The sequence below is a fragment of the Plectropomus leopardus genome, chromosome 16 (assembly GCF_026936395.1).
Source record: "Plectropomus leopardus strain MGB_pleo_1.0 chromosome 16, ASM2693639v1, whole genome shotgun sequence".
NCBI classification, from domain to species: Eukaryota; Metazoa; Chordata; class Actinopteri; order Perciformes; family Serranidae; genus Plectropomus; species Plectropomus leopardus.
In genome coordinates this window covers 14,885,559-14,903,618 of record NC_142191.1, presented here as the reverse complement: position 1 = coordinate 14,903,618, position 18,060 = coordinate 14,885,559, and the positions used below count along the sequence as shown (strand labels likewise).

Here is an 18,060-nt window from a genome sequence, read left to right as displayed (position 1 = left end):
TTACACAAGTGTTAAGAAATTGACAGTAGAGGATACAGAGATAGAAGGTGCATTTTGTTATCCCTTGTAACAATTTAGTGCAGTTATCAAGAGTTTAATTCAGGTCAGATACTATTTGGGTCACTTTGGTACACTGAATGATATTAAGCACTACAGTACCCACCAACTCTGTGTAAATTTGGTATTGTCTGTATAAAACTCTGCCCGCTGTCATTATTTTGCTATTTCTTTATCATCCTAAGGCAACTCTGAGCTCCTGGCAGAATTTTGAAGCAGAAAGAGAAACTGTGTGGAGGTTTATCAGTAATACCAACAATGAGCTGCACAAAGAGCTTATTTTCAACAGCCTGGACAGCCTGAAAACTGAACTGGAGCATAACAAGGTGTGTATATATACACACACATGCTGTGTGTATTCATGTGTATAGTGTGTGCTGTGTATTTGCTCATACAATACATTGGCTTCTTTCTTGCCTGTAGGAGCTCCTCCCAAAGGTAGAGGAGTTTTCTGTGCAAGCTGATCTCTTACTGGAGAAGGCAGCAGATATTCAGCTTGGCCCAAAGAATCAGACTCTTCTTCTACAGCAGGCCCAGTCCACCAGAGAAGCAGTCACACAACTGCAAGACCACCTCAACAAGAAGTATGTCGCATCTTTATACTGTTACCTCCTTAAACCAAAGTCAAATTTTCAAGTTTAATAAGGAAAAAATCAATCAATACATCATGTGTGCTTGTTTGTTCTCATCCCTACAGCACAACTAGATATGAGTATAGTGTATTTTTCTAAAAGGTTCTTGTCTGATCTTTTGTGTTGTAGTGCTGTCCAGCTGGAGATGATGTGTATGTGGTGGGAGCGCTTCAGCAGCGAGTCAGAGGCCTTCTCTCTGTGGATCAATGAGAAAGAGACAGAGCTGGAGGCTGTCGACTCTGCCTCATCTTTAGATCCTCTGGACAAACACATCAGCACAGTGGAGGTATGTCATGTATCTCATTCTTACCGAAAAGTTTTATTTTTTTATCACTAACGCCTGTTCCTAAGATACAGCAAGTCAGCAATCTCTAGCAGATGGAGCATGAATAACTGTCAAAATATACTATGAACTAAAGCTATGTTCAGGAAGCTAGTTGAGCCTTGATTGAGCCCAGTGAACAGCTTGCTGTTGCTCTGAAAATAGGCTGAGGATGCACAAAGCTTTGCAAAAATAGAGTCAGCGTGAGCATTTTTCAGGGAAGCAGCACGTCACTTAGCCTATTTGCTAACACTTGGCCAGTTTAGGATGTCTTCATTCAGAAAAATTGAATCAGTCTGATGTTTGTTTGCTTGTTCACTTGTTTGCATAACGTCCAGTTAAGAGATGTGATACTGACTGCACAGAGTAAAGCAATATTTTCACAACTCCTTCAATCCTTTTCTGGTAGTCACAAATAAATATGCACCATATACACATTTTTTGTAGCTATAAGTAAAATGAGTCAGAATTGCTGTCTGCCCTTGTGCCTGCAGTTTACAGTATCAGTGTGACCCAAGGGTTATTAAGATTAAGATGAAATAAGATTAAATTTTAATGTAACTCCAAGGGGAAATTGGGTCAGAGCAGCAGCGAAGACTAGGATATAGAAAATAAATTGATCATATTGAGGGGACTATAATCTTGGCTTGCCAGACCTCAGCCTTGTCAGTCACATAGAGGTCCAGAGAAAAAAATGTCAAAAAGTATTTGGGATAACAGGGCTTAAGAATTCCTGTGGCAGCAGTATGATAAGTTGTGAGTTTGAAAACATTTTGCCTTCAGAAACAGCACAGCCAGTTTTCTTTCCTGCACACTTTCTGTGCTTGGATTTTTCCACGAACCTTCAGAGACTTTTCTCTATGACAGATAAAGGAACTTGTAGAAGATAAAACATAACTAAGTCTGTATCAGGCCAATGAAGAGGCACGAGAGAATTGGCAGTGTGTTATCAAGTCTTTTTCTCCCACTGTAATTCATTCTGTCTTTTTTATTGTATTTTACCATGCCGTGCCTCCCATACTTTTTCCTGATTAGCATTCCTCTGCTGCTGCATCCCTGCAGGCTGTGGCAGAAGGTTTAGAGGAGAGAAGGGCAGCCCTGGCCCACATGGAGGCCGACTGTGAGGCGCTGTCGAGCTTTGTGACCCCTGGAGAGGCTGGGCGTATCCGGGCACGACTTTCACAGATGAGGCGCTGCTGGGAGGAGTTGAAGGGGAGAGCACAGCAGCTGGGGGGACAGCTCAACCAGAGCGCCTCGCACTGGCAGAGATACAATGATAACCTTGAACAGGTACACAGCAACACATGGTGGAATGGCTTGGTGAATTAATTGTAATTAAGACTTTAAAGTGCATGTGTCTTCAGTACATTTTTGTTTTAGTGTTTTTGTTTTTTGACATTATCAGGTCAAGAAAGCAATGAGTGACCTTAAAGAAAAGCTGGACTGTCCGATCACATTCTGTTCATCATCATCTGAGACCTACAAAAGCCTCCAGGATCACATGGTAAGACAAAACTCAAAATATTTATTTGAAATTTGACTTACTTTATCAAATCTTTTCTGTGCTGCTTTTGTGTAATGCTTTTTTAAAAAAAATATTTGTATGTTTCTTTCATCTCTAAATTGTGAAGGAATGAAAATCAGCATTTTCTTCCTGATTGTTTTTTTCTTTTAGGCTGAAATCTCAAGTATGATAATGTAGTCTGTAACTCAGCATATTAGTAGTTTATTTAACTTATATTAACCAGGAGTACAAGACTCACTGAGATTAAAAATCTCTAGATTATTTTCTAGAATATGGCAAGACTGGCAGCATCATAAATAACATGTCTGCAGAAAAATTAACAAGAATATAACAATTTTGCTAAGTGTGAAAGCAAAAAACAGCTTACAGAAATGATTAGATATGAAAAAACATTCTTTAACTATTCAAAGATATCTATAGACAGATGTGCCTTCTCTAAGCTATTTAGAAATGCTTTTAATGCGTTCAGTGGGAGCTCCTAAAGAATTAGCTAAGTTTTCAACTGATTCCATGCCGAGGGAGCAGCATACTCAGAGTATCCCAGTTTCACAGTTCGGTATAGACTTGGGGAACAGTTTGCAAGAATAAATCCCTGGAGCGAAGACAACAACTTTCCACACTTCCCATTGAAGGAAGCAGACCAAGAATAGTTTCACAAATGAAAGTATGCTAATGCTTAGATTTATGGGTGGACAAGACAAAGGCAACAAAAGGCTTCTAAGAAGACATAAAAAAGTCTTCTTTTGTCCTCAAAGGAAAAGCAAGAGTGATTTCTCATAGAAAAAAACAATTTTACCTTCAGTTTTTTCACCAGGTGCTTAATGTGAGGCTTAAATGAAAGACCGTTATCATGTTAGTAGGATTAATGTTCAAGAGTTGTCGTTGTCGCCATTGTGGTTAAACGTCCTCTGCAAAGCTGATGACAGGTACATCTCTGTTTCCTCCAGGAGGTCTGCCAGGCTGTGGAGCAGCTGAACCCCAGGCTGGCGGCTTTGTGTTCGGCCATGAAGAGGCTTGGAGAGGGCAGCCAGCTGGAGGAAGAGGTGGCTAACCTCCAGGAACAACAGGGAGAGTTTTTGGGAAAGGCAACAGAGAAGCAATCTGCATTAGAGAGCCTTCTAGCACTGTGGCAAAGGTAATGTTAACAGTGATGTGTGCCTATGTTTGTGAATTGTTTTTTGGAAATTTGAGCATCTGCAAACAAAACTAAGGCTTTAAAAAAAACACTTCAACTTTACATATGCCTGAAACTGAACAAACATTGGCCTGTTTTAACCTTATGTACCTTGTAATCCAGCTTTACTCAGCATATTCCTGAATGTTTTACCACTGAATACCCAACATGAGACATCCTTTCCAGCTTTTAAGACAGCATGCATGCAGATAGAGAGACCATAAACAGAATTAGGGCTGAACGATTTAGAAAAAAATATGAAATTGCAAGTTTTTTTTGACTGATCTTGCAATTAGCGATACGAATTGTGATATTAGCAGCAATGCTATGCTATTTTTTACATAATGATTCACATTTTCATAAAAAATAAAATAAAATGATCATGGTGTGATTTTTTTGGTGGGAATCTGTACCTTACAAAAATGCTAACCTAAGTCTGTAGAATATGATTTGTAGGTGGGAACATCACAGCATGACAAAATATTTAATTTAAAATGGTATTTTGACACCTGTTTTGCTCTTGAAAAATACTTTGCCTCCTGCCATTTGAAAGTTGCAGTGGGCCATGCAGATGTCTTTGTTGTTGTGTGAAACTTGCTACATTTATTTCTTACCAAAGATTATATTCAGGATGTGTTGCAAGCTGCTGTGGTTTTGGGCTGACAATATTGCTCTGTACCTGATGTGTGTGTCCCTTTGACACCTAGAAGAGGTGTGTTTGAATATTTCTTGTCAAATCAAACTTTTTTTTTAGCACAAACAGCTGAAAAAGGACTGCATTTATGTAATGTTTTGTTGTTTTTTTGGCTGACTGTTTTTCTTGTCAGTTTTGGTCCCGGCTCACACCCTTTATCTTATCCTGATTGTATAAACATTGCTATTTCCCCTTTTATTGTGCATGTGCTCTTTTGGTTGAATCCTCCTCTCTCTGCCAATTTCCTCTTTTATTCCCTGAATCATTCGCTCGTCTGAGTGTGATGTGGAGGAGTGAGATCTTGTCTTTGACTCAATCTGTCTGTCCCCCAGTCAGCCGTCGCCATTCTATTCTAATAATATTCTCTTCTTATCGCTTTCTCTGATCACACAATAGACTTGGACAATAGACTTCAGCAATTGTTTCTCATTCTTCTGTTTTAGTCACATTGTCGTTGTTCAAGGAATCAAAGTTTTGGTGTTTGTTTTAATTTTTTTACCTAGTCAGTGGCTCTTTTTAGATTAACTACTTAATATTTTTGCTGAGTTTCTGTGTGTCTGTGTGAGCATGTTTGGTTGTGTGTCTCTCTGCGTCAGTCTTCTCCCCTGCAGGTATATGTATGAGGGATTACTTACAGCACTGGGTGCTGTGGTGAGATATGGTTGCCCCATTATGACCCTGTCACTGATACTGAGGCATGGTCAGATAATAACAAAATTACACACAAACCGCATCACTCTCTCTCTGTGTGTGTGTGTGTGTGTGTGTGTGTGTGTGTGTGTGTGTGTGTGTGTGTGTGTGTGTGTGTGTGTGTGTGTGTGTGTGCGTGTGCGTGTGAGTTAATGCATACTTAAAGATTACAGGTTGCTACAATCGGGCGAGTGTTAGATCAGTATTTTTCAGAATAACACTGCATTAATTGCATATCTCATTTGAATGTTCTTTGTGGCCACCTTTTTATCTGCAGATTTGAAAAGGAGAGTTCGTCCATGAGAAGCTGGCTGAACAGATGTGAGTCTGTTTGCTGTTCAGACACTGACCTGCTTTCTGTGGACAAAGTAAAGCTCAGAAATGAACTACTAAATGTACAGGTGAAAATTTTCACAACTCTTTTTTACTCAGTTAGATTTCCATTTGTGTTTTGATTTTTTTCTTTCGTATAGAGTTATTATCTCCACCTCCCAGTTTTATTTTACCTCAGCAATTACATAGTATGGTTTCTGCTGTTTTTCTGTTGCGTTAATTTTCAATACTTCTTCATCAATCCAGGAAATGCAGGGGGAGAAGGCATCCTATGAGGTTCTTCTGCAGGGTCTTGTGAATCTTGCGCTGTGTCTGTACCCCACAGCGCCTGAAGCTCGAGTCCAAGAGCTCAAAGATGATCTCACACAACTACAGGAAAGATGCATGTCTGTGACGAACAGCATATCACACAGGCAATTAGCTTTTTTTATATATCAAACTGATTATTTAAAGGTGTTTTCTTTAGTGTATAATCACCTGAAAATAAGAATCCTGTTACTGTTACCTTAGACATACACCTTAGAATAATTTATATCTACATAGTGAGCAGGTCCTTGTTTATGGAGATCACTATGTTACACTGCCATATTTCTAAAGTAGCCCAGAGCAGACTAACCAAACACTGTGTCTTACAGTTCACATTTTCTTGTCAGCCACCGTAGTTAAAAGCCTGTGTGCAACAAACAGCATCAGAAAAGCACTGATTTGTATTGTGAAACTCCTCTGTCTGCTTTAAATCACCTGGTCTGTTTGTTTTGGAGAGGAGGAGACCTCTTCAGGTAATTTGGCTTCTGGTAAAAAACACCTGAAGAAGGAAGTTTCAGTTTGTTGCAATGTGCAGTCCTCAGTGCTACATGCTACTAATTCATCCTAAATCTAACACACTTAACTGAAGAATGTGTTTATGACTCCATAAAAGGACACCAGAAGTTGTTTGGTTCAGCTTCTTTTTTTTCCAAGTCATTTGTGTTGTTTAAAAATGTACCATCTGAAACAATAATTGGCAGCATGTTCTCAGTCCAAATTGCCTTCCACTGCTCTTTTAGGCTTTTGCTGCTGGAGTCGCAGTTGTCACAGCTGGAGCAGTTTGATCAGGCACTGCTGACTCTGACCCAAAGGAGTGAAAACTTCCTGTCTGGCTTGAGAAGCTCTTCCCAGGTTGATATTGCTGATCTTGAGGCTTCAATTAGCAAGCTGAAGGTGAGAGATCAATACTTTGTTGTCAACAATAATGTCCTTTATGGGTTTTGTATACTGGAGTAGTAACAGTAAGCAAGTTTATATTGACTTCTGTGGGAGCTAATGTAAATTTGTCTAATTGATGTCTTGTGGCAGGACCATGAGCTGAAGCTACAAGCACATGCATCTTTGAGAGAGACTCTTGAGCAAAGAGAGTCCTCCCTGCTTCGCTGCTCCACATCAGAGGCCCAGCAACAGCTCCAGGGCTGGAGGGAGGACTGCCTACAGCCCCTCATTGAATCCCAGCGTCTCCTGCTCCTCCGTAAAGAGTGCCTGACTGAGTTAAAGCCTTTTCTTGAGAAGCATGGAGCGGCAGCGAGGGCCGTGCGCAGTCTTCACGAGGCGGTGGAGGGCAGGGGGAGCTGGGACCGCTCCAAAGCTGAAGAGCTGCATCGTGGAATAGGGGAAGGGGCTAAAGACGTGGCCAGGCTTGAGGCTGAAGCAGTCGGGTTAGATGGACAGCTAAGCAAGGCACACCTTCACCTGAGTGGTGCAGAGTGGCGGGGCTCCAAAGATGTCAGCCATCCTCAGGGAAGAACATCCTGCAGGGGACAGGCAGTGGCTCTCATGATGGCTCTAGAGGAGGTGCAGAGGGGCGTGGGATGGAGGCAGAGTGAAGCAGATGCTTTAGGGGCGTTGTGGAGCTCCTTTAGGGAGAGGAGGGAGGAGGTGATGAAGAATTTGAAGAAACTGGAGAATGACGTTAGGCAAGAAGGGGCCAGAGAGAGCTCTGTACAGGCCTTTCAAAACAGGTAATCAGCACAAGATATATTATAATATAATGTATAATATCAGCGTAGTTTATACCAGCTGATAGTGGATGAACTGTATGAAAAAGCAATACTGGTGTCAGTCTAAACTGTGCACAACATTGAAAAATATCTTATTTATATTCTTTTTCAGGGCTAAGATTTTTTGTTTTTCATATGTATACATGTCTTTTTGCAAGATCCTATAATTTGACTAATGAAAAACAAAAAAAAAATTATTACTGCATCTCTTTTATCTTCATTGAAACCAGAAATTGACTAAACTAATTTGATATAGAAACACAAGATTACAGGGTTATTGTTTTGTGTGTGTGCTGTACCTGTACACACAAAGTTGGGGAGAGTGTCGTCACTGCACTGGCATTTATAACTTTGATACAGTGCCTTGATAAATAGTTTTAATAAAAAATATGTATTACAAGGCTATAACATGACAATGATGACTTTTTTGTCTTGGTCAGTAGCGGAGAACAGCAGAATGACTGCAGTGCACATTAACAATTAGAAAAAGCAATAAAGCGCAGCTGGTGGTGTTGTATAAATACTGCGGAAAAGGAGCACTAGAACTGTTTAAAATATTTAGAATCCATAGGTATCAATAAATTAATATTTTTGACAACACTTAACAACACCTGCAGTTTGACATCTCTTTGGAAACATCCTTGTTACTCCTGTACCAGCTTTGTTGTTCTTAAGATGTATTTTTAGTTAACTTTGCTACCGTCAAATGCATCCTCCGACATTTCCTGTAAATCAGGAAAATAAAATGCTTATATGAGTTAAGCCAAAATTTAGATCCGAATCCTTTTCAATTTGCTGAAACTGAAAAAATGATATATTATGTTGGAATCCTTTTAGTAATCCCATTGTTTTCTGCTGCATCTATTTCTCCCAGGCTGCGTTTTTTCGTCCAGCTGGAGGATGAGCTCCAGTCCCTGCAGCATTCCCAGCAGTGGTTAGAGGAGAAGGGAAGCCAGCTGGCCCAGAGAGACAGTGAGCTGGCTGGGGAGGCTCTCAGGGAGGTAGCTCTGGTGAAGACAGCCTGGGAGAACGTGAGGACACTGATCACTAATGGGTAAGGACAGAGAGGGATTCTGACTTATTCATCTCATTTAAATTCCTTTACTCTATTTGTTTTTGGTCCTTCTGTGCTGAGTCAGGGAGTTATATTGTGACAGAAGTATATTTTACCATTTTAATGTGAAAAAACAACAATGAAAAGGCTGTTGCAGAGTTTGTTGTTTTTTCATCATTTAATGTGCAGTGCCAAGTGATATACCAAGTAATAGTCTTGACCTTTTTCCTCTTTTTTTTCCTCATGCAGTCAGGAACAGAGTGGTGTTGTGGTAGATCTTCTCCGCCAGTTCCACCACCTGAAGTCAATCCTCACCAGTGTTGTGGAAAATGCTCAGACTGTTTCTCACAATCTGCCCGACCACAACCACAACGCTCAGGAGGCCAAAAGGATTTTCACACGAGTCAGTACAGACGGAACATCTAATATCAAAATTAATGTTTATAATTTGTATACATCTTTCCTGATATATCAGAGTTGAAGATTCATAACTATCCCTGTTCAGCAACAATGTTTTCCGTTTTTACACCACTGCATTATATAATTATGCAATTACTGATTTACATATATCAACTGCAATGTGTTTTATTTTTCCTGCACATCAGTCAGTGAACTAAACTGTCAGAAATAAAATACATTTCAACAATAAGCTCCCTATTCCCTTCCTGCTTGTACAGTATTTCTCCCTCTAGTGGTGGTCTGTTGTCATTCCTTCTGCTCTCTCCTCTGCCCCTCTAGCATGACACGGTCCAAGTTGAGCTGAGAGAAAAACAGGAAGACATGGACAAGCTCATCAGCACAGTGGAGGACCTGCAGAGGGAGCTGGAGAAGGTTCCCAAGTCTGATGCAAGCTCTGTCCAGAGAGACATGGAGACATTAAGAGACCAGTGGCTGGAGGTGAGCAGTACTCAATCACACATGCTGTGCTGTGCTGTGCGCCTGCTCTGGTAAAGAGGGCCTGCCAGCTGAAATCACTGGGCTGTTTTTTATTTAGACAAAGGCATCCTATTCAGCCATGGTAAATTAATACTTTCCGAGGTTTCTGACATTAATGAGTTGTCCTCATCCTGAAATGTGCTACTCAATGAATTCTTTCTGGAGCTCAAACATGATAATGACTTTGAGCAGTATGGGGATATTTGTGGTGTTGTTTTTTTGACTATGGAAAAAAAATCAATTATGACTTCCTCATAACAGCTCTGCCAAACACTTGCACTGCTTTGCTTTTAATGATATTTATTTATGTTTTTCCATTTTTCCATTTTTTCCTCTTGAGGGATTTCGTTGACTGCTCAGCTGTCACAAATGAGACAGAAATATAAACGTGTCTAGACACGTTATCTGCCGTTCTGCCTCTCTCTCACACACACTTTTCATCCCCACATCTGTCAAACCAATTAAATCTTGTTTTCCTCCCATCTCCCGGTAAAGCACACTGTCCCTTGTTACAGAGAGAGAAAACTAAACACAAAGACGGAGAGAGATCCTTCCTCTCCTGTTGATTGAGATGTATTCTGTTCAGTACTCAGAAACACTTCTGGTGTGTGCTCCTTCAGGTCTCAGAGAGAATACAAACCAACACAGAGAGACTGGGCTACTGTGTGGCGCTGTGGGACGACCTCAAGTCACTGGAGCAGGACATTAACCAGTGGGCCGCCACCTCCATCGCTGATCTCACCGACAGTGTTTCCAGTCTCAGTGATAAAGAGCAGACAGAGGCCCATCTCGCCACCTTTCAGGTCAGAGCGCACTGGACAGGCTGCATGAAAAAGTGTGTGAATGATGATGATGGTGTAATATTCAGTGTGAGTTCATAGCGGGTGTGATTTAACTGAAGTATCTGATACTTTGATCTACAGGCTGAGGTTGAGAAGAGGGAGCAGAGACTGGACGCCTTGCAGGAAAGAGTGACGGAGCTGAAGGAGCGAGCCAAGCTGCAGGAAACACCATTGCAAATGCAGGTGAATATGGTGGGGAGGACAAATTCAGGAGGATTTTGCTAAAATTATTAAAGCACAATTATATTTTTCCCATTGTCGTTTACACCAGGAATTTAATATGCTATTACAAAACTCAAAATGATGCAGAAAATAAAACCACAAAGACTAAACACATAAAAGGGACATGAAAAGCACACTGTTTGCATGCTGTTTATTTGGGATTTTGTATAATGTTGCTAAATGTCTTCATTGAACCAGGTGCTAGAGTCAGACCTGAGGAAGAAAATGGCCCATGCGCAGGAGGTGTACAACCAGGCCAAACACACTCTGACCTACTTCAGTTTCCAGAAGCAGCGACTTGAGGACCTCATGTCCCAGATGGCCGAGCGGCTGGTGGCAGTTGAGGGTTCTTTATCAGACCTTACTGAAGCTACTTCTCCTGAAGACATTGGCACAGTTAAGGTATGACAATATTATTTCCTTCCATGTGATGCAATAATAATAATAATAATAATAATAATAACAATAATAAAACGACTAAACATACAACAATATTTACACTTCAAATAACCACACAGTCTGCTGCTACCAGGTCATACCAGTTACCAGGTCATGATTTCTGGAAAGAGACACTGGTGTTGGTTTTATTAAATTTTTCTTTTGTGGTGCTTTGATCACCATAAACCGAGTGTAATTCAGTTTAGTTTATATTGGAGAGAAGGCAGACATCTCTATGGCTGAAATCTCTGACACTTGGCAACTCACACCAAAACAATCTAGATTTATAAATAACACTACAGGTAAGAGGACAGATGTGTATATTTGATTTTAAGGTGAACTGTCCCTTTAAGATTGAATGCTGAGAACTCACCTTGGGTTTAATACCCTTCAAATGCCTATACAGACATACAGTGAGGCATCATGATAAGAAGAATTTTACATGATACCCATTTGTTCCCTGAAGGTGAACATCTGTCCTCATGTATGACCTTCTTTAGGAGGTCAGAGTTCAGACTCAGCTTCATAACAGCATCCTATAAGCTGGCAGCATTAGGCCACACCTGGAAGGTGGATACAGTACGTGTCACTGTCTCTACCCTCTCCACCACCATATAACCCCAAATTATGAATATATAAACGAAGCTTTGTCTTCTTATTTCTCACTATTTTTCATTTATAGGACCTGCAGAGCATTGTGCAGCAACAGAGGGCAGACATGGACTCGGCTAGAGATGCTCTGAGTGCCCTGTGCAGGTCTCATCCCTCTCAGGAGCTGTCATGCCTCTCCTCTGACCTCACCTCCATTGCTAAACGAACAGAGGCTGTTGCCCAGCGCTGTGCCAAAACCAGGGGCAGCCTGCAGGATGGGCTACAGCTCCACTTCAACGGTAAGAAATATAAAGGTGTAACTTAGTTTGGATTTTATGCAGTGTTATGGTTTATTTAACTATCTTCTAGAGAGCTTTTATGTTCTTTACCTTCATCAAATACATCATGTTTTTTATGTCAAAGTAACAGCCACTATAACTTCTTCGCTTATAAGGAGAACTATATATTTTAATAGCACTTAAAATCACATAATCACCCAATCAAACAGTGCACAACTACATGATGCAATGTCATTTGTTCCTGTTAGTGGTGCAACAGATTTCGTGTTGATTATCCTACATTTTCCCCAGAGCACACTCAATCCGCCCACTACAACCCACACTCCATTGACACACACTGTCTGGTACACCGGTGCGCTCTCATTGCTCAGACACACACCTGTGCCTCGGAGAGTAATGTTGCTCTCGTCACATCTGCTCTCTCGAGAGTCGTTTTGGGCTTGTTGCCAAGGCAACCCAGCGCTGCACAGCGTGGACACGCCCACACTTTCCATCTGCCTCAACACATCGCCTGCTCTCGCTCCCCTCCTTCGGGTTCCTTCACTTTTAATGCTTCTCTGCCTTATTTTACCACACACTGTTTTTTCTCAACTTGTCGCCATATATTTAGTTTGCTTTTAGCTCACCTGTCCTCTCTGTTTCTCAAAGCAGAGCTCGTCCAAAACTTCCACTCTTGGCTGACAGATCTGAAGTTGGAGCTGAAAGACTGTTCAAACCAGTCAGGAGATGTTGCCGTCCTCGGAGCAAAGTTGCAAAGGCTAAAGGTACTTGTTTATTTCATACATTGTATTTTTCATGGTGCAGTTATCAGGATTTTTCAGTGAACTAAAAGCATATTCAGGTTTCTCAGTTTTCCACTTGTTGATACTAACATGCTATCAAATTCTGAAACATAACAATTATCTTATATTGTTATTATAATAAAGTTAACAGATTAAAGAAGGTAATAATTTAATTAGAGTAACAATTCATTTTATATTTTCCACACAGTTTACTGTATTATCTTCTAGAAAGAGGCCATCATAAGCATGGCTCTTTATTTCTTAGATGTGCTAGGACAGGGTACAACCTGTAGCTCACCCGGTAGAGCGTGTGTCTCATGTCCTTAGCTGCGGCCCGGGTTTGATTTCAACCTGTCGCCCTTTGCTGCATGTCATCCCCACACACTCACTCCCCTTTCCTGTCACTCTTAAGCTGTCCTGTGAATGAAGCAAAAAGCCCTAAAAATAATCTTTAAAAAAATGTGCTAGGATATATCAGTTTTTATCTTCAACATCCACAGGTTTCAGTCGAGCAGACATCAGAGGGTGAGGAGCGTCTCTCTCAGGTTTGTGAGGAAGCGGAGAGGCTGCAGCTCCACCTGTCTAAAGCTGGAGCAGCACAAGTTCAAGAGCATCTCTCCTCCTGCCAGAGAGAGTGGAGGAACTATCTGGACAGCTGCTCTCAGAGCCAACAAGACTTGGAAGAGAGCATTGACCTTCTGAAAGAGTAAGTCATCACTCCTGTTGCGTTGTGTGTTTATGCAAAGGAATTTGAATTGAACTGAAATATGCCTCTGCTCTTCTCTCCAGGTTTAATGACTGTGTGGAGGGTGTAAGAAACTGGCTGAAGCAGATGGATGTCAGCCTCAAGAGAGAGCCTGTTCTTGGGGCAGAGTGCCAGCAAGTAGCCCCAGACACCACAGAGGAGCTGGAGAGGATGGAAAACCTTCATAAGGAACTGTTTGAAAGAAGGTGCGTATATATATATATATGTGTGTGTGTGTGTGTGTGTGTGTGTGTGTGTGTGTGTGTGTGTGTGTGTGTGTGTGTGTGTGTGTGTGTGTGTGTGGGTGTGTGGGTGTATGAGGCCATATGTTACAGAGCGTGGGCTTTTAAATACTCTTAACAATAACATATCGCTGTCTTATGCAAGGGACTCCATCGAGCGTCTCAGCCAGGAGGCTCAGGCTCTGTCTGAAGCAGGTCGGGGGTCAGGAGCAGAGGTCAGAGTGACAGGCCAGCTCCAGATGGAGCACCAGGCCCTGCTCAAGGCAGCCAGAGAGAAGCTGCGGGGCTGCCAAGAGAGCCAGGCCTTTGGAGAGACCCTCCAAGGGGTTTGGGCCTGGCTGGAGGAGATCCAGGAGAGACTGGGTACAGTAGACAGCACCATGGGGACCAAAGAGCAGCTAGAGCAGAGGCTCGAGACTGTGCAGGTAAGAGGGGGTTTTGGCTAGTAGTCTTTAGCTCTCTGTAATTTCCATTAAATATCATATACAATAAACAAAGTTGTGAATATTTAAGAATGCACGCATTTGTATTGTTTTTACTATGTGAATTACTCTAGAGCTTTTGGGGGGGATAGACTTCTAATATAGTCTACAGTTGTTCTAGTAAACACAAGAGGGGGCTGTTTGCTTGAGAAACTTTAAACCAGTTCATGCTGACCTCTCTCTGTTTGCACAGGACATCCTGCTTTTGAAGGGGGAGGGGGAGGTCAAGCTGAATATGGCCCTTGGTAAGGGTGAGTTGGCCCTGCGGAGCTATGGAGCCGCTGGACAGGAAGTGGTTCGCTCCCAGCTACAGGAAGTGGAGGATGCTTGGGCCACACTGCTTGTGACTGCAATGAGCTGCCACAGGTAGACTACTCACCTCGTTCCATCACCTGAAATATAGTTTTTGGATTAATTTCCATGTGTGCAGTTATGCGTCATAATTTTTAAAGAAATGGTCCTGCCTTTAACTTATTATTCATCATAATTTAAATGCATATACAGAAAGCAGGCAAACTGTAGTGAACTGTAAAGAAATTTTCGTTCAATTGTTCTTTTTTTTAATGCACCATAAAAATATTTACCCCTGGACATTTTAGAGGCCATTTACCTGTATGCCAACAAATCTCCTCTCTTGGGAACAGGTTATTTTCATCATGATAGATTGATGTCTCAATGCCATTAATTACCATTAGGTTAAATACATAATGAGAAATATTTGTCTCATTTGGTAACTGTGATTGATGTATCTGATTTAATGTGCACATTTCTGTTGGTGTGCGTGCATGGCAGCATGCACATGCTTCAGTTGTGTGTATGTGTTTAATTGCGCAATTATGGCCCCTCCTAGAAAAAAATTGATCTCATTAGGGACTAAGTGGTGGATGGCAAACAGTGGGTCACACATGGGGTGTGTTTGTGTTTTAAGGGGAAAGGGATAACAGGAGGCGAGGGGTAGCAGGTGAGGTAGAGGTGTGTGTGAGTGTGGGGATACTGGCGTTATTTGAGCATGCAGGGGTAACAGATGGCAGGGAAAATTATGGGTGTGTATCTGCGCCTGTGTGTTTGAACCAGGGGATAAAGGGGATAAAGGCACTAAGCCAGTATTACAGACTATTTAGATTTCTTGGCCACAGCATGGATATGAAATACATACTGTACCTGTATGGCAGAGAAAAGGTACACAATAGGTTTGTCTTGAACATTGTATTTTCAGATTATAGGTTTCAAAATTATGTGTTTAAAGTTACCACATTATATATATGTTTGTTAAAAAATGTCAATATGTGTTAGATTACTCTAAAAAAGGTTACATTTTTCGTACACATTTGTATACATTTCATTTTTATTTATTTTATTTAACCTAGAGTGTCCAGGCCAAGACAAGCAGCAACATGAATTACAGAACAAAAATACATAATCAAATATGCAACACAAACAATATAAAACACTAAATACATGACACGATATTACCACACAAAAAACTAAAAAAGTACTTTGACATATGCAATATAAAAAACTAAACACATGACATGAAATTACTACAAAGAAAAATCAAAAAAGTACTTTGACAAATTCTTTGAGTGAACCATAAGTAAAACAGGAAAACAGGGACAACTATTAACAATTTAAAAAAGAACAGCTTAAATACACCCTGACACAGGCATGAAGGTGATAATATACAAAAATCCTTGAATCAGTGCTTTGAAATGACCGAGAGGAATCAATGAGTGCAACTTTTAAATATTTCTAAAGAAGTTTCCATACACTGTAAATGAAGATGTGTACATAAAGGCTCTTTTGCTATTTTTTTGTATTGTCAATAAGAACATCTGCACATTGTGTCCTTGATATCACCTGCAGATCAAAGCATTCAAATCAGTAAAAGTTTAACATCCTCTTAACTGTGTCATTGTTACAGCTTTAAATGGAATCTTTGTTTTTTTAAGCAGGTTTAAAAAACGTTCCCTCATGTTGGATACCCTTCATATTTATTTAGGTTTTCTCTGTTCATTCAAAATGTGCCACTCACAGACTAACACAGATTTACTGTCTTCCCTGCAGTCGACTGGAGTGGACCGTGTCACAGTGGGGAGGATACCTGGAGAGTGCTGCCCAGCTGCGGTGCTGGATGGAGGCTGTAGAGAGGGAGGTGTGTGCCCCTCTCACCCCTCAACCAGGACCCAGAGAAAAGGCCTCCCAGCTGGAGAGACTCAGAGCCCTACTGGCTGATCTGGAAGACCACCAGGTGGCGCTGTCCAGCCTGGAAGAAAAAGCCAGAGAGCTGTTCAAGAAGACTGCCGATGCAGGTTTTAATCACGGTGCCCGTACACAGCTGCAGGTGCAGTTCGATGACCTCACAGCCTTGGTGGAGGTACAATGTTAATTTTGGTGTATTTAATAAAAAAACAAACAAAAACCATTAAAACTCCTGAAACTAATTTTATTAATATTAAAAACTACTGAGTAGGTCCATTACTGTGTTAGAGTGATTGTTGACTATTTGTGTCCTTTATCTTTAGGAGAGAGTGCGTCTGGCGCAGGCTGTGGTGTTGGAACACCAAGAATACCTGGAGGCAGTCAGAGAGCTCACTGATTGGCTGATGACTGCTGGAGAGGAGCTACATCATTGGTCTGATACATCAGGAGACTCTGCCTCCATCAAAAAGAAACTGTCAGAAGTGAGGGTAAGACGGGGTGTCAACATACAAAGAATCCCTTCATTGGTGCAGGCTGTCACTCCTTTTGTTTTCTTTGTATGCACTTTTGTCAAGACACAAACTCCAAATGTGACAAAACCGGGGAAAAAAAATCCTGATCCATATGTTGACAAATGATTGTGTGCCACATCTGACAGGTGACAAGCCTATTGTGATGTAGAGTGAGCAAAGGTGTGGCATTATTTTATTAATAATAATCATAATTTTATTTATATAGCACCTTTTGAAACATACAGTTACAAAGTGCGTTACATTAAGATAAGATACACACACAAAAATGCAAACACACATTTATACACATACTTACACACACATATTCACAATACATAGACAAGAGTTGCATGACCAAAATAAACAGAACTAATGATATACAGTACAGAGAGAATTTATAAAAGGCCAACCTATAGAAATTCTTTTTTTAAGGAGCGAAACACAGATTCAGTACCGCTGTTCCAGAGTTTGGGAGCAACAAAAAAAAAAGTATGTTTACCTCTGGATTTACAGAAGGGACAGGGAATAGATAGGAGGCCTTGGTCAGGTAATCAAAGTTGCCGACTGGTGCAATAGGGGCTCAACATTTTTGCTATATATGCAGAGATCAGGGCACGCAAACCCTTGTGAGTAGTCTGTAAAATTTTAAAATGTTTAACATTTGAAGTGGAGCTATAGAGGTGTAATACAAGTGAAGAGCGAGTTGCAACAGTATGAAGAAGAAAAGATAAAGGTGTGCACAAGGGTTTCTGTGCTGATAGTAATGGTTTGATTTTTGCAATATTTCTGGGAAAAACATGACTGAATGTGTTAAAAATATGAGATTTGAAGTTCAAATTTTGGTCAAATAGGAAACCAAGATTTTTTAGTGACGGTCTTGATGTTAGCAAGGTGTCAATATAGCAACTGACCTCATTAGTACAGTAAATTACAAATTACATTAAAAAAACATTTTTATCATAAGTTCTATTTAGCAGCTTTTCTAACACAATCTTTATTAGTTTTCATGGAACTGTAGATGTTAACATTTTGTGAGCACTTAAAGCTTTTTGCTAAAGTTTATTGGTTATTCTTAATTTTATTTGCTTTAGACCATATTTATTTGCTGACCATTTTGTAAGATGGTGCTGAGGTAATTTTAACATTTTAATAACATATATGTGTATAGGAATAATATTACCCCTATATACATTAGTATTCCACATCATAGATGTACATCAGAATAATTATTCAGCCCAGAGAGATGGTACAGTATCTGT

At 40.7% G+C, this 18,060-nt stretch overlaps 1 protein-coding gene across 7 annotated transcripts in view; it reads left to right on the top strand.

The window, feature by feature from the left end:
• syne1a (spectrin repeat containing, nuclear envelope 1a) overlaps positions 1 to 18,060 on the top strand; it is a 197,484-nt gene that overhangs the window by 49,884 nt on the left and 129,540 nt on the right. For all 7 annotated transcript variants that reach the window (XM_088089591.1, XM_088089588.1, XM_088089595.1 and 4 more), the window contains 24 exons: positions 243 to 383; positions 481 to 641; positions 819 to 975; positions 2,074 to 2,301; positions 2,417 to 2,515; positions 3,484 to 3,671; positions 5,372 to 5,495; positions 5,674 to 5,840; positions 6,474 to 6,627; positions 6,763 to 7,418; positions 8,332 to 8,511; positions 8,761 to 8,914; positions 9,250 to 9,408; positions 10,068 to 10,250; positions 10,371 to 10,472; positions 10,710 to 10,913; positions 11,632 to 11,839; positions 12,491 to 12,603; positions 13,122 to 13,327; positions 13,411 to 13,572; positions 13,754 to 14,033; positions 14,284 to 14,456; positions 16,155 to 16,464; positions 16,613 to 16,777. In XM_088089591.1, the coding sequence (XP_087945717.1) occupies positions 243 to 383; positions 481 to 641; positions 819 to 975; positions 2,074 to 2,301; positions 2,417 to 2,515; positions 3,484 to 3,671; positions 5,372 to 5,495; positions 5,674 to 5,840; positions 6,474 to 6,627; positions 6,763 to 7,418; positions 8,332 to 8,511; positions 8,761 to 8,914; positions 9,250 to 9,408; positions 10,068 to 10,250; positions 10,371 to 10,472; positions 10,710 to 10,913; positions 11,632 to 11,839; positions 12,491 to 12,603; positions 13,122 to 13,327; positions 13,411 to 13,572; positions 13,754 to 14,033; positions 14,284 to 14,456; positions 16,155 to 16,464; positions 16,613 to 16,777 (4,674 nt within the window). The remainder of the gene's footprint in view (positions 1 to 242; positions 384 to 480; positions 642 to 818; positions 976 to 2,073; positions 2,302 to 2,416; positions 2,516 to 3,483; positions 3,672 to 5,371; positions 5,496 to 5,673; positions 5,841 to 6,473; positions 6,628 to 6,762; positions 7,419 to 8,331; positions 8,512 to 8,760; positions 8,915 to 9,249; positions 9,409 to 10,067; positions 10,251 to 10,370; positions 10,473 to 10,709; positions 10,914 to 11,631; positions 11,840 to 12,490; positions 12,604 to 13,121; positions 13,328 to 13,410; positions 13,573 to 13,753; positions 14,034 to 14,283; positions 14,457 to 16,154; positions 16,465 to 16,612; positions 16,778 to 18,060) is intronic.